An 11,143-nucleotide genomic window follows, 5' to 3' on the forward strand; every position below is an offset into this window, starting at 1 on the left:
CCAGCCAGGTCTGTGCCGGGTCACATGTCATCATGTGACATCATCCTGGGGTAAATTCAAGTGAAATAGTTCTGTGGATACAGGTGACTGTCATCAAGCCAGAGGACCTGGGTTTGATTCCTCTCAAGACTCACGCGGTGGAAAGACAGAACTAAATAACCCCCACAAGCTGTCCTCTGAGCTCCACACAAGCATCACCAAGGCACACATACACCCACACAATAAATAGTTAAAATAAAAATTGTGTTTTTGAAAACTTATAAACCGCAGCTCTTTCACGGGCTGTTTGTGCCCAAGGAAAACCCACACATGATGATCAGAGGCTCCTAATGGGAACCGTGCTTGTGAGGAGAGTCAAGAGTTCCCAGGGAAGAACTTCCCAGCTAATACTCAAGACCCTCCACTCCCCAGAAAGCTATAGGGGAAAAGCAAAACGAAACAAACAAACACCCATAAGTACTGCTCAGCCAAGAGATCCATCCCCAACAACCAGCTAAGAACCAACTCAGGTACATTCCCAATGGGTGAATCGTAGCCGTCCCCTGTGCCCAAAGTTACCGCACCACTAGCACCACTAAGTTCAATATTCGCTATCAAGGTTAATGTCAACCTTTCTACCGAGAGCTAAGACTCGTGTAGAGTTTCTTTTAAAGTCTTTAGTCAGTTATTAAGATTTAGAGTGGAGCCCCTAGTCCCCGGGTCTTTGCATCCATCCACGATCTGGCCAATACGCTTTGCAACGGGACATTTCCCCTCTCTTTCCTGATAAGGGAAGTTGACTGGGGCCATGCAACAAACTTTAACGGAGGCAAGAGACGCTTTTCTATTCCCCTGTTTCTGAACGGAACCTGGACTAGATTGTGGCCAACATGTGACACTGACTTCGGAGGAACTGGCTTTTTCTCACCGCGCATTCTGGCAGGGTTCCGTGGGTTATTTTTAGCAATCTCAAATTGCCCTTTTTTCTTTTTATACTATCCTATTTTTTTTCTTTCTTTTGAGGGAAGGAACAGAGAAGGAGAGAGAGAGAGAGAGAGAGAGAGAGAGAGAGAGAGAGAGAGAGAGAGAGAGAGAGAGAGAGAGGCAGGCGCAGGCTAAAAAGAAGCGAGGACCCCTGATATGGGGCTCTTAAAATAGCCCTGACCATTCCTCCTAGTGCCCCAACGCTAAGAACGCGCACGCCCCAGGAAGGCATGGCACACCTTGGGGGCTCTGTTAGACAGTGCAGGAACCCCATAAGTTCTTCGCATGCTCAGACCAGCCATCAAGACAAAGACCGCAAGTGCCCCGGCCCACAGCTTCAGAAAGACGGGGGCCGAGTCTCCTCGAGTGGGCCCACTCCCAGAGCAGGGAGTCTCACTTGAGGATGGAGTCCCCAGGGCGTCCCCAGCGAGATCCGGGTCCCTCCGCATCGCCCCCACCCTGAGCCCAGCACCGGTCCCGCCAGCCCCTCCCGGGCCCCCGCGCAGCAGGCCCGCGTCCTGTGCGTGCAGATTCCAGCGTACCCAGGAACTGCCACGTCGTCCAGACTGGACCCCAAGACCCCCGGCCCGCGATCCCAGACGAATCCTGATACCCACCCGGGTCCCGCCGCGAGGGCTGGACACGCGCCGGCTCCGGGAGCCACCAACGCTGCCGCCGCCACTGCCACCGCCGCCGCTAGCGAGGCGCGGCGGGGAGGGGATGGAGAGGCGGTCCCGACTCCGCTCCGCCCCCGCTCCGCCCCCGCTCCGCCTCGCTCCGCCCCGAAGCCCAGCCCTACTCAGCCCAGAACGCCACGCCACACCCAGACTCCAACCTCAGGGTCCCGCGAGTCCAGCGACCTCTGCTCAGGGCTCTCTGCTGACTCCCTCTGCAGGTCTCGCCGCCGCACGCCCGGTGCCCGGAACCCTGCCCTGGATGGGAGCTCTGCGCCCTCGGTCCCGCAGGCAGGGCCTCTCTGTGACCATGTATGCTATCATCCCCTGAGTTTCTATTTCTCAAATTTGGAGGTGCGAAGGAATGATGCCACCAAAAGGTACTGCGCCCCTGTCCTCTGCCAATGACCCCTTGAAAGACTCAAGGATTCTTGAGGGACCCAAAGCTGGAAGTGGGAGACCCAGAGCTAGGCGCGTTTCCCGGACCCAGCATCCCCACCTGCCTGCCACTCTTGGAGTCCCTGAACATTGTCAGGTCGACGGAGGTGTACTTTAGCACTGTCGTCACTCTCTAAGTCCCGGCAGGAAAGTCTGGGACACGTGGCGACGGACAGACAAAACATACATTTGTGCTTTAATGTGTTCGCTTAGTGTTTTGGTGAGAACCTCTGGACGCAGCCAGGCCCCGCCTCCTGCGGTCTTAGAGCGCGCGGTCCAGACTTCGCCGGATGTTGATGGCGTCGCCTAGCAACGAGAGATGGCGGAGCCGGAGGAGCAGGCCGACCGGTAAGCCCCACGGAAGGAATAGTAAACCCACCAGATGTTTTCCCTAGGTTTCTGCACGCAGGAACCCCCCACCCGGCGCACCTTCTCCTTCACTTCTGTGCCCCTTCCCACTCTCTTCCCCACTATCTGGGCCTTTCCTACCCTACCCAGTCCGACTTCCCCCATGTCCCTTATCTCTTCCACCTCCTGTCCTTTGTCTTTTCCTAGCGCCCCCCGCAACTCCCCCCCATTCCTTACTCCTAGCCCCTGCTTCTCCAGGCCCACAGACTTGCACGCCCCGTGGTAACCATGGCAACCATCATGCTTGGTAAACCAGGCTGCAAAGCAGGACTTGTATGGATAAGACTCTGTTCAGTATTGCAAGAGTGGGAAGACGGAAGGAGCAGCAGCCCCCCAGGTCTATGCCTCCCCCTGCAAGAGTGGATCTCCCCACGCCCCCAGTCATGAACTTGAGGGATAGGCAGATTCCCATCACTGAGTGAACCCCAAAATGCTGCTGCCAGCCCTGTTTTAGGTTTCGTGCAAAACAAAAGCAAGTTTAAACAATTCTATTCGCTCAGACCTTTCTGAGTTGTTTCATATACTTAAAGGTTAAATCCTGGGTCTGGAGAGATGGCTCAGGGATTAAGAGCACTGTCTCCTCTTCCAAAGGTCCTGAGTTCAAATCCCAGCAACCCCATGGTGGCTCACAGCCATCTGTAATGAGATCTGACGCCCTCTTCTGGTATGGCTGAAGACAGCAACAGTGTACTTATGTATAATAATAAATAAATCTTTAAAAAAAAAAAAAAAAGTTAAGTCCTTATGGACCCCCATGGAAACGCATCCAGAGTGTATCACACAAGAAGGCTCACTGTGAAACAACAGGTATAAAATGAGCTCCAACGTGGGGAAGACTTGCACAGATTCTGAACAGGTGCACACAAATGCCTGGCCCAGCAGTGCTGGGAAGCAGAGGAGAACACCCCATGCTTTCACTGTCTGGGAAGCAGAAATCTGTATTAGTTTGGTTTTTTTAAAAAGCTAACTTAGCTTTTGTTTTGTTTTGTTTTTTTCAAGACAGGGTTTCTCTGTGTAGCCTTGGCTGTCCTAGAACTCACTCTGTAGACCAGGCTGGCCTTGAACTCAGAAATCTGCCTGTCTCTGCCTCGCAAGTGCTGGAATTAAAGGCATGTGCCACCACCGCCCAGCTAGCTTAACTTTTTAAATATTTAGTCTTAAATTTCGCATGTGGCATATTTGTAGAAGTGTGGTATCTCTCTCCCCCCCCTCCCCCGTGTGTGTGTGTGTGTGTGTGTGTGTGTGTGTGTGTATGTGGCGTACATTCGGAAGCCAGAGGAAGATTCAAGTGTCCTGCCTTATCTATCTCCACTGTATTCCCTTGAAGCAGGACCCCACACTGAACCTGGAGCTTGGCTGGTGGCCAGCATGCCCCAGTAGTCCTCCTGCCTCAAACCCTCACAGCGCTGGAGTCCAGGCACAAGTAACTGTGCTGGAGGTCCAGACTCCAGTTCCTAATTAAGTTTTTGAAAATCCAAAATATTTCACATGCAAACCTTGGCTATGTTGAGAAGCAGAGACGGCATGCTGGCCTCTCTCCTGAGGCCCTTCTCTGCTTTGCTCCAGAAACAGACTTTTCTGGGGTGTTCTCACATGCCTGCCGTTCCTTTCATGTTAGAATTGCACTTTACGTTCATTCCCATACCAAATTTGTGGCCTGGGATGAGCATGACCTAGCAATGGAAGAGTCTTGACTGGCAGCAGAGTGGAGGAGAGGCAGAGGCCTTTACCACTGAGCAGCTGGTATGTGGTTTGCATGACAGGTTGTGAGCCAGTATTCCCTGTCTCTAAAAGCAGGTCACAGCTGGAAGATGAGCAGGCTTCTGCCGATCAGGAGACGGAGCAGCAGTACACTGAAGGCCGTGAGGTAACTTCCATCTGGACCCCTATTTGCTAGGAGACAAATAGACAGGGGCTGGGGACCGTGGTGCCATGATGATATGCTCTGGGACGATCTCAGTTTAGGCACAGAGAGACTCGATCCCTTCCCACTGTGTTCTACTGGCATTGATAAACAGTCTGACCAAAGCAGCTTAGAAGAGGAAAGGATTCATATGGCTTACACTTCCAGGTCATAGTTCATTACTGAGGAAAGTCAAGGCAGGAGTCTGAAGGCAAGCCAATCCATATACATTACCTCTAACCAGAGAACTCACCCATAGCCAAGGAAGTATGGCAGGAAGCACGGGGAACACTGCGCACCGCTCATTCACAGCTTGTGCTCAGTTCGCTTTCTTATACAGCCCATGACTGCTTATATAGGGAATGGTGTTGCCGGCAGTGTGCAGGGCCAAAGAATAATCAAGACAGACACTCCCCCACCCCAAATCCCTTCTCAGATGACAATAGGCTGTATCAAGCTCATTCTGAGGTGTTAGTTTTTGGTAATGGCACATCCAACCCTTACACCTTATGAGATGTAAACACAATTTGTATTTTCCAGAGTTCATGCTTGTCATACATGACTATAGAAACCAGGCAATAGTTACATCAGACGCAGAACATCACCTCATGGGGGTGGGAAGATGTATGTAGATGTTCTTCCTGTCACCCTAACATCTCTTGAGATTATATTTTCTTCCCTGGGATTTCTTGCTGCCCTGTAACAGGTATCACCACAGGTGGAAAACAATGGCCAAGAAATTGATGAGGGCAGAGGTCCCGCCAAAAGTCCTGAAGAGGACGTTACAATTGAAAGTGGAGGTGAATCTGAAGGGGAAATGGTGGATACTGAGAAAGTCAGCCCGGATGGGGAAGCCATCTCTCAAGGAGAAGTGGGGTCTGTCGGAGAGGCTTCCCCAGAAACAGAAGTGGAATTCATTGGAGAGGCTGCTCCAGACACAGAGGTGGAATCCATTGGAGAGACCGTACTGGAAACAGAGGTGGAATCCATTGGAGAGTTCACCCCAGGAACAGCCGTGGGATCCCCTAGAGCGGCCACACCAGAAATAGAACTTGAATCCATTGGAGAGGCTACCCCAGGAATAGATGAGGAACCCATTAGAGAGATCGTGACAAAACTTGAAGTAGAATCCATTGCAGAGGACATCTCAGAGATAGAGGTGGACTCCATTGGAAAGGCCATCCTAGGAATGGATTTGGAATCCATTGGAGGTGCCACACCACAAAAAAAAGCTAAACATGCTGGAAAGGCCAGACAACAAGTGGAAGTCAAATTCACTAGAAGAGCTTCCCTAGAAGAACTTAAAGTTTCTGACGAAGAGAAAGCAAAAGGCCATTTCTCCGAGATAGATGAGTTCTCTGATATAATCAGCTCTCCCGAGTTCTCCTACTCTGACGTCAGTCCCTGGGAAATGGGTAGAGAGGCGATAAACGCCTCATCAACAACAACTGACACATCCCAGCAAGGCATATATGAGCCCGTAGAGCCCACAGAGGTGAGTGTACAAGCCTCTTCCTACCCGTGTGGTTCGTTGCCCCGTGAGAGATGTGTCTAGTTGCTGTGATAAACACCATGATCTCCAAAAACTTGGAGAGGGAAGGGTTTATTTGGCTTACACATCATGACCATAGTCTGTTGTGAAGGGAAGTGGAGGCAGGAACCGAGGCAGAGGTTGTGGAGGAGCCCTGCTTCTAGCGTGCTCTTGGCTTACTCCTCTTGCTCTCTCTTTCTCTCTCTCTCTCTCTTTTTTTTTTTTTTTTTTTTTTTTTTTGAGACAGGGTTTCTCTGTATAGCCCTGTCTGTCCTGGAACTCACTCTGTAGACCAGGCTGGCCTCGAACTCCGAAATCCGCCTGCCTTTGCCTCCCAAGTGCTGGGATTAAAGACGTGTGCCACCACCGCCTGGCCCGTTGCTTTCTTAGAAAGCCTAGGACCACCCGCCCAGAGCTAGTTCAGTAAACGGCTTGCTAAGCCCTCCCACATCGATCATGAACTCAAAACATCCCACATACTTGGTCACAGGCCAATCTGATGGGCACATTCTCCCAAGCTGGCCAGTGTTAAGAATCTCTTAGCAAATGTAGGTCACTGCTGAGAGAGCTTAAACCTCAGACCCAAGTTGCCACATGCGAGGCTGAGGACATTCTATAGCCACCATCCATGCATGTGACTGCACCCAGGTCTCCAGTCCTCCAAAGCAGTGTGGACCCAAAAAGTCACGGGGTGGGGGGCATGAGTTCATTTTATGAGCAAGGAAGGTGGAAGGACTGAAATCCTTATTTCTCAAAATTCAAATTAGCTGGCCCTAGTAGCACCCACCAGTCATCCCCGCACCCACCCAGAAGGAAGGCTGAGGCAGGGGGATCTTGCATTCTAAGCTAGCCTGAGTTTCTTTTTTATTTCCCCTAAGATTTATTTATTTATTATATTTAAGTACACTGTAACTCTCTTCAGACACTCCAGAAGGGGGGGTCAGATCTCATTACGGTGGTTGTGAGCCACCATGTGGTTACTAGGATTTGAACTCAGGTCCTTCAAAAGAGCAGTCAGTGCTCTTAACTGCTGAGCCATGTCTCCAGCCCCTAGCCTGAGGTTCTTAAAGAGACCTTATTTCAAACAAAACAAATCCAACCACTTTACATTCAAAGTGTCATCTATTGTTAGTGGCTAACATTTTGATCTTGGTTTGTTTGTTTGTTTGTTTGTTTGTTTGGGGGACTGAACCTAGGGCCTTGAATCTGCTAACCTGACACCAAAACTTAAAGCAGATCACAAACGTACAGGGGGAAAACCCGAAACACAGTAGAAAGCATATTTTATTTTCTAAAGTGCCAGAGGTAAGTTCCGAATCCACTTTGTCACCTGCAAATGCTTTTTGTTTCATACAAAGCATCGAGTGACCTTTTCCTGGGAGATGCCAGCAAATGCCCCTTGTCCCCCGACAGTGAACCAACAGCAAGCTAAAGTAATGATTCCACCAAAGTCCAGTTTGGAGAACCAGTGAGCTTACTAGGGTCACTTATAGGAGCATGGATGATTCAAAGGCAGCTGTATCCCCAAAAAGCCCAGTTCAGCAACCCTGGGGCTCCCTCCAGGACCTGTAGGCAGGTCACCCTTCCCAGAGTCAACTCTCCACGACTATTATTCCTCCTCCTCCTCTCCCTCCTCCTCCTCTTCTCCCTCCTCCTCTCCCTCCTCCTCCTCTTCTCCCTCCTCCCTCTACCTCCTCTTCTCCCTCCTCCTCTCCCTCCTCCTCTTCCTCGACTTTGTATACACCTTTGTGGCAGGGTCCTGTGAGCCTGCCTTCAGGTGATGCTCACACTTAGGAACTTTTTAGCTGCTGCTATCTTTTTCCCCTTCCCTACACCATGGGCTCACGGACAGAAATGATATTCACACTTTGCTCTTCATAAACAGGGTGGTGAAGCCCGGTCTCGCCAGCTCCTGGGCCAGCATTTACCTCAGCTGCTGCTGAGTACTGATGGCCCAGCTCAGTGCTACAGGAATCCCTACACATTCTAAAAGTAAAGCTAGGGGTAAAAGCACAGGCTTAGAATCCCGTCAGCTAGGAGGCTGAGACGTAAGGGTTATAAGTACCCAGGCCGTGCTCGGCTCCATAAGAGGCTTTGTGTCAAGTGGGGAAAAGAGCTAGACATCTATATGAAGAGAAGGTGTTTAGATGGGAGAAGAGAAAGTGGGCCCCCACAAGGCCCTTGCTGGGAGCGCAGAGAGTGAAGGCTAGCCGCTGTGACGAGTGTGTTCAGGCTACTCTTTCCAGCCTCTGGCATCTGGGCAGCAGAGCGGAGGGTCTAGCAGGTCCATTCAGAACCTTGGTCAGGAGGGGACATTAAACCCATATACGAACTATAGCAGTCTTCATTAATTTGTTCCTGATATTCTTTCTGTAGGTGAGACCCCCAGAGAGTCCCTATCAAAGAGTCTTTCCTATGGGGGCACGACACCGCTTCAGACTGAGCATTATGGGAAGTCTGACTCCCTCAGACATTGACGATCTTCCCCTGGAAACAGAGGAAACTCCTCAGCAAGAGTCAGGTAATGATGCTTCAGCTCACAAAGCCACGTTATTTATAAAGTGTGACATGACAACAGGGTCCCGGGGCTGGAGAGATGCCTCGGGGGTTAAGAGCACTGACTGCTCTTCCAAAGGTCCTGTGTTCAATTCCCAGCAACCACATGGTGGTTCACAACCATCTGTAATGGGATCTGATGCCCTCTTCTGGTGTGTCTTAAGAGAGCAAGAGTATACTCATATATAAAATAAACAATTTTTTAAAAAGAAAGGAAGAAAGGAAGGAAGGAAGGAAGAAAGAAAGAAAAAGAAAACAAGGGTCCATCTAGCCTAGTAAGAAATGGGACAAGTGGTTCTGGATGCAGCTCACTGGTGAGACTTGCTTGGCACACACAAGGCCCCCATCCACAGAAATGGATGCAACACTTCACACCAGAGTCCCAGCAGTGTGAAATCTGAATCAGGAAGACCCTTGAGCCACTAAGCCCCAGACAAACCTAGGCCCTCAGAGCAAGGTGAGTCCGGGGTACAGAGCAGACACTGCATATCCGAGCCACTGTCACCATAGTCCTGCCTGTGGGATGGCTACATGAGGGGGCAGCCCCTGGAGGACTGTCCTCTGGAGGTCGGTCCCCCACACACCAGGGCTTCAGTTCCAGCTGGTGCAGGTGAGCTCACAGAATGGCAAATGCCCACCAGGCACGTTGGTCAGTTTTCTAAGTGAGGCAGCTGTCTGCCGACTGGCCCTGGAGGGAGCCAGAGAGGCACCCCCAAGATTTGTTTCGCTGGACCAGCTCCTGCCCCACAGTTCACACACCCCATAGCTTTTCCTGCACAGTTTGTTCCTGGCACTCACCTGTATGGGTTGTCTTGTTTGAAACAGGGTCATGGGGCTGGAGAGATGACCTAGCAGCTAAGAACACATTTGTTCCTGATATTCATACTCTGCTCTTCCAGAGGACCGGAGTTCAGTCCCCAGCACCCACACCAGGCATCTTGCAACCACCTGTAATTCAAGCTTCAGGGGTATCCAGCTCCTCTGGTGTCTGTGGGCACCTGCCCTCATGTTCACAGACCCATACACAGAATAAAAAGTAATCAGTGAATAAAAATCAAAACAGTCTCTCAGAGCCCAGGATGGCCTCGAACCCCTTATGTGTCTCAAGACTGGTCTTGAATTCCTAAGTGCTAGGATTATAGATAGGTATGCAGGACCATGCCAGGCCTTGACTGTGTGTTTTATTTATCTATTGTTTGCTGGTCTGTTGAGTTACCTGTGTTCCAGTTACTGCTCTAAGCAGCAGGGTACAACAGACACAGCCGGTCTGCTCGGCAGCCGGTGTAATAGCATGCACTTTTAGTTCCAGCTGTGCTTGGGAGGCGGGGGATCTCTGTGAGTTCAAAGTTAGCCTGGTCTACATAGTGAGTTCTGGGCTAACCAGGCCTACATGGGGATTCCCTGGTCAAAATAGAGAAGTAATCACATACAGAAGAAGACAAGGGTCTCTGTGACCTAATTTCTAATCTCATTTCTTCTTCAGTCTTTTTAGCTATTCCTTTTTTTTTTTTTAACTTGTGTGCGCATATTCATGTGCTAGGTCTCATGAGTGCAGTACTCAAGGAGGTCAGAAGAGGGCACCAGATCCCCCTGAGTTGGAGTTAGAGACTGGGATAAACTGCCTGACGTGGGTGCTGGGAGCCAAACTTTTGCCCTCGGAAGAGCAGCAAGCATTTTAAACCTCCGAGCCATCTTCCCGGCCCCTGAACTTCATTTTTTTTAAAGAACCCAAAAGTCTCAGAGTAAGGAGCCCCCTTACTTTCCACCTTTCACCTGAGTCCCCATCCACTGCTGGGGACTCAGCATCCACAGGCTGGTTCTGTGGGATACCTTGAGTCAGAGCTGGCTCATACCGCAGGCAAGCCTGAGAGCCGGCCACCGGGAGGCTCTCTCCCTACTCATTTCCAATATGGCCTGTGAGAGCAGGATGTGTCTCGGCGCCCACGCTCCCAGAACATGACAACCAAGCCTTGGTGACATGTGCTGTCTCTCCCTGACCACTGCAGTGCAGTCAACTCCCAGAGCCCGTGAAGAAACCCGGATACAGTTCCTAGACCAGGTCCAGACCCTCAGCCCCGAGGCCCTGCTCGAAAGAGCAACGTCTGAAGGGAGTGACGAAGCAGAGGAGGAAGGCACCCAGCTGATGGTGCTGGACCCAGACCACGTAAGGAAACACCCTGGGGTTTTGTTCTCACCCCTGCAGGGAGAAATCAAGTAGGCTCTTTCTGCCCCCACCAACCTCCTGATGCTAGCTAGCTGCCTCGGAGCTAGCCGCCTCCTGGCTCGTTGTGCGTCAGCTACACGTCCTGCTTTGTTTCCTGGCTGCCTTTGTTTATTTTCTGTCCGAGTGATAAGCACCATAAGAAGTTTATTTCTGTTGCAGAAATTCTAGTTACAGTTCAGGGCAGGAACCAGGGGGCAGGAGCTGATGCAGAGGCCGTGGAGGGAGGAGCTGATGCAGAGGCCGTGGAGGGGTGCTGCTCACCTGTGCTTTACTTTTTCATATACCCCAGAACCACCAGCCTAGCTTTGGCACCACTCACAGTGGGTGGGGTGAGGCCCTCCCGCATCAATCATCAATCAGGAAAATGTCTCACAGTCTTGCCTCTAAGCCAGTCTAATGGGGGCATTTTCTTTTCTTTTCTTTTCTTTTCTTTTTTTTTTTTTTTT

General features: G+C 50.9%; 3 protein-coding genes across 7 annotated transcripts in view; 2 read left to right on the forward strand and 1 right to left on the reverse strand.

Moving 5' to 3' along the window:
• The window catches only part of Tbc1d16 (TBC1 domain family member 16), an 87,049-nt gene extending 85,338 nt beyond the window's left edge, over positions 1-1,711 (reverse strand). For all 3 annotated transcript variants that reach the window (XM_031355000.1, XM_031354999.1, XM_031354997.1), the window contains exon 1: positions 1,581-1,711. The gene's annotated coding sequence lies outside the window, so the exon portion shown is untranslated. The remainder of the gene's footprint in view (positions 1-1,580) is intronic.
• LOC116078772 (basic proline-rich protein-like) lies at positions 1,249-1,968 on the forward strand. The gene has a single exon (XM_031354092.1). The coding sequence runs from the start codon at positions 1,249-1,251 to the stop codon at positions 1,966-1,968; it is 720 nt and encodes a 239-aa protein (XP_031209952.1).
• The window catches only part of Ccdc40 (coiled-coil domain containing 40), a 41,281-nt gene continuing 31,781 nt past the window's right edge, over positions 1,644-11,143 (forward strand). The window contains exons 1-6 of one of the 3 annotated variants that reach the window (XM_031354994.1): positions 1,644-2,017; positions 2,289-2,423; positions 4,278-4,350; positions 5,093-5,881; positions 8,294-8,438; positions 10,480-10,637. In XM_031354994.1, the coding sequence (XP_031210854.1) occupies positions 2,395-2,423; positions 4,278-4,350; positions 5,093-5,881; positions 8,294-8,438; positions 10,480-10,637 (1,194 nt within the window). In that variant the 5' untranslated portion in view covers positions 1,644-2,017; positions 2,289-2,394. Of the gene's footprint in view, positions 2,424-4,277; positions 4,351-5,092; positions 5,882-8,293; positions 8,439-10,479; positions 10,638-11,143 lie in introns of all 3 variants that reach the window. The other 2 variants (XM_031354996.1, XM_031354995.1) reach the window with 2 other exon arrangements.

The sequence above is a fragment of the Mastomys coucha genome, unplaced genomic scaffold (assembly GCF_008632895.1).
Source record: "Mastomys coucha isolate ucsf_1 unplaced genomic scaffold, UCSF_Mcou_1 pScaffold5, whole genome shotgun sequence".
In the NCBI taxonomy this organism is placed as follows: domain Eukaryota; kingdom Metazoa; phylum Chordata; class Mammalia; order Rodentia; family Muridae; genus Mastomys; species Mastomys coucha.

Bases quoted from the DNA above. Each gene is read 5' to 3' on its own strand.
- LOC116078772 (XM_031354092.1), top strand. From the start codon at position 1,249: ATGCTCAGACCAGCCATCAAGACAAAGACCGCAAGTGCCCCGGCCCAC.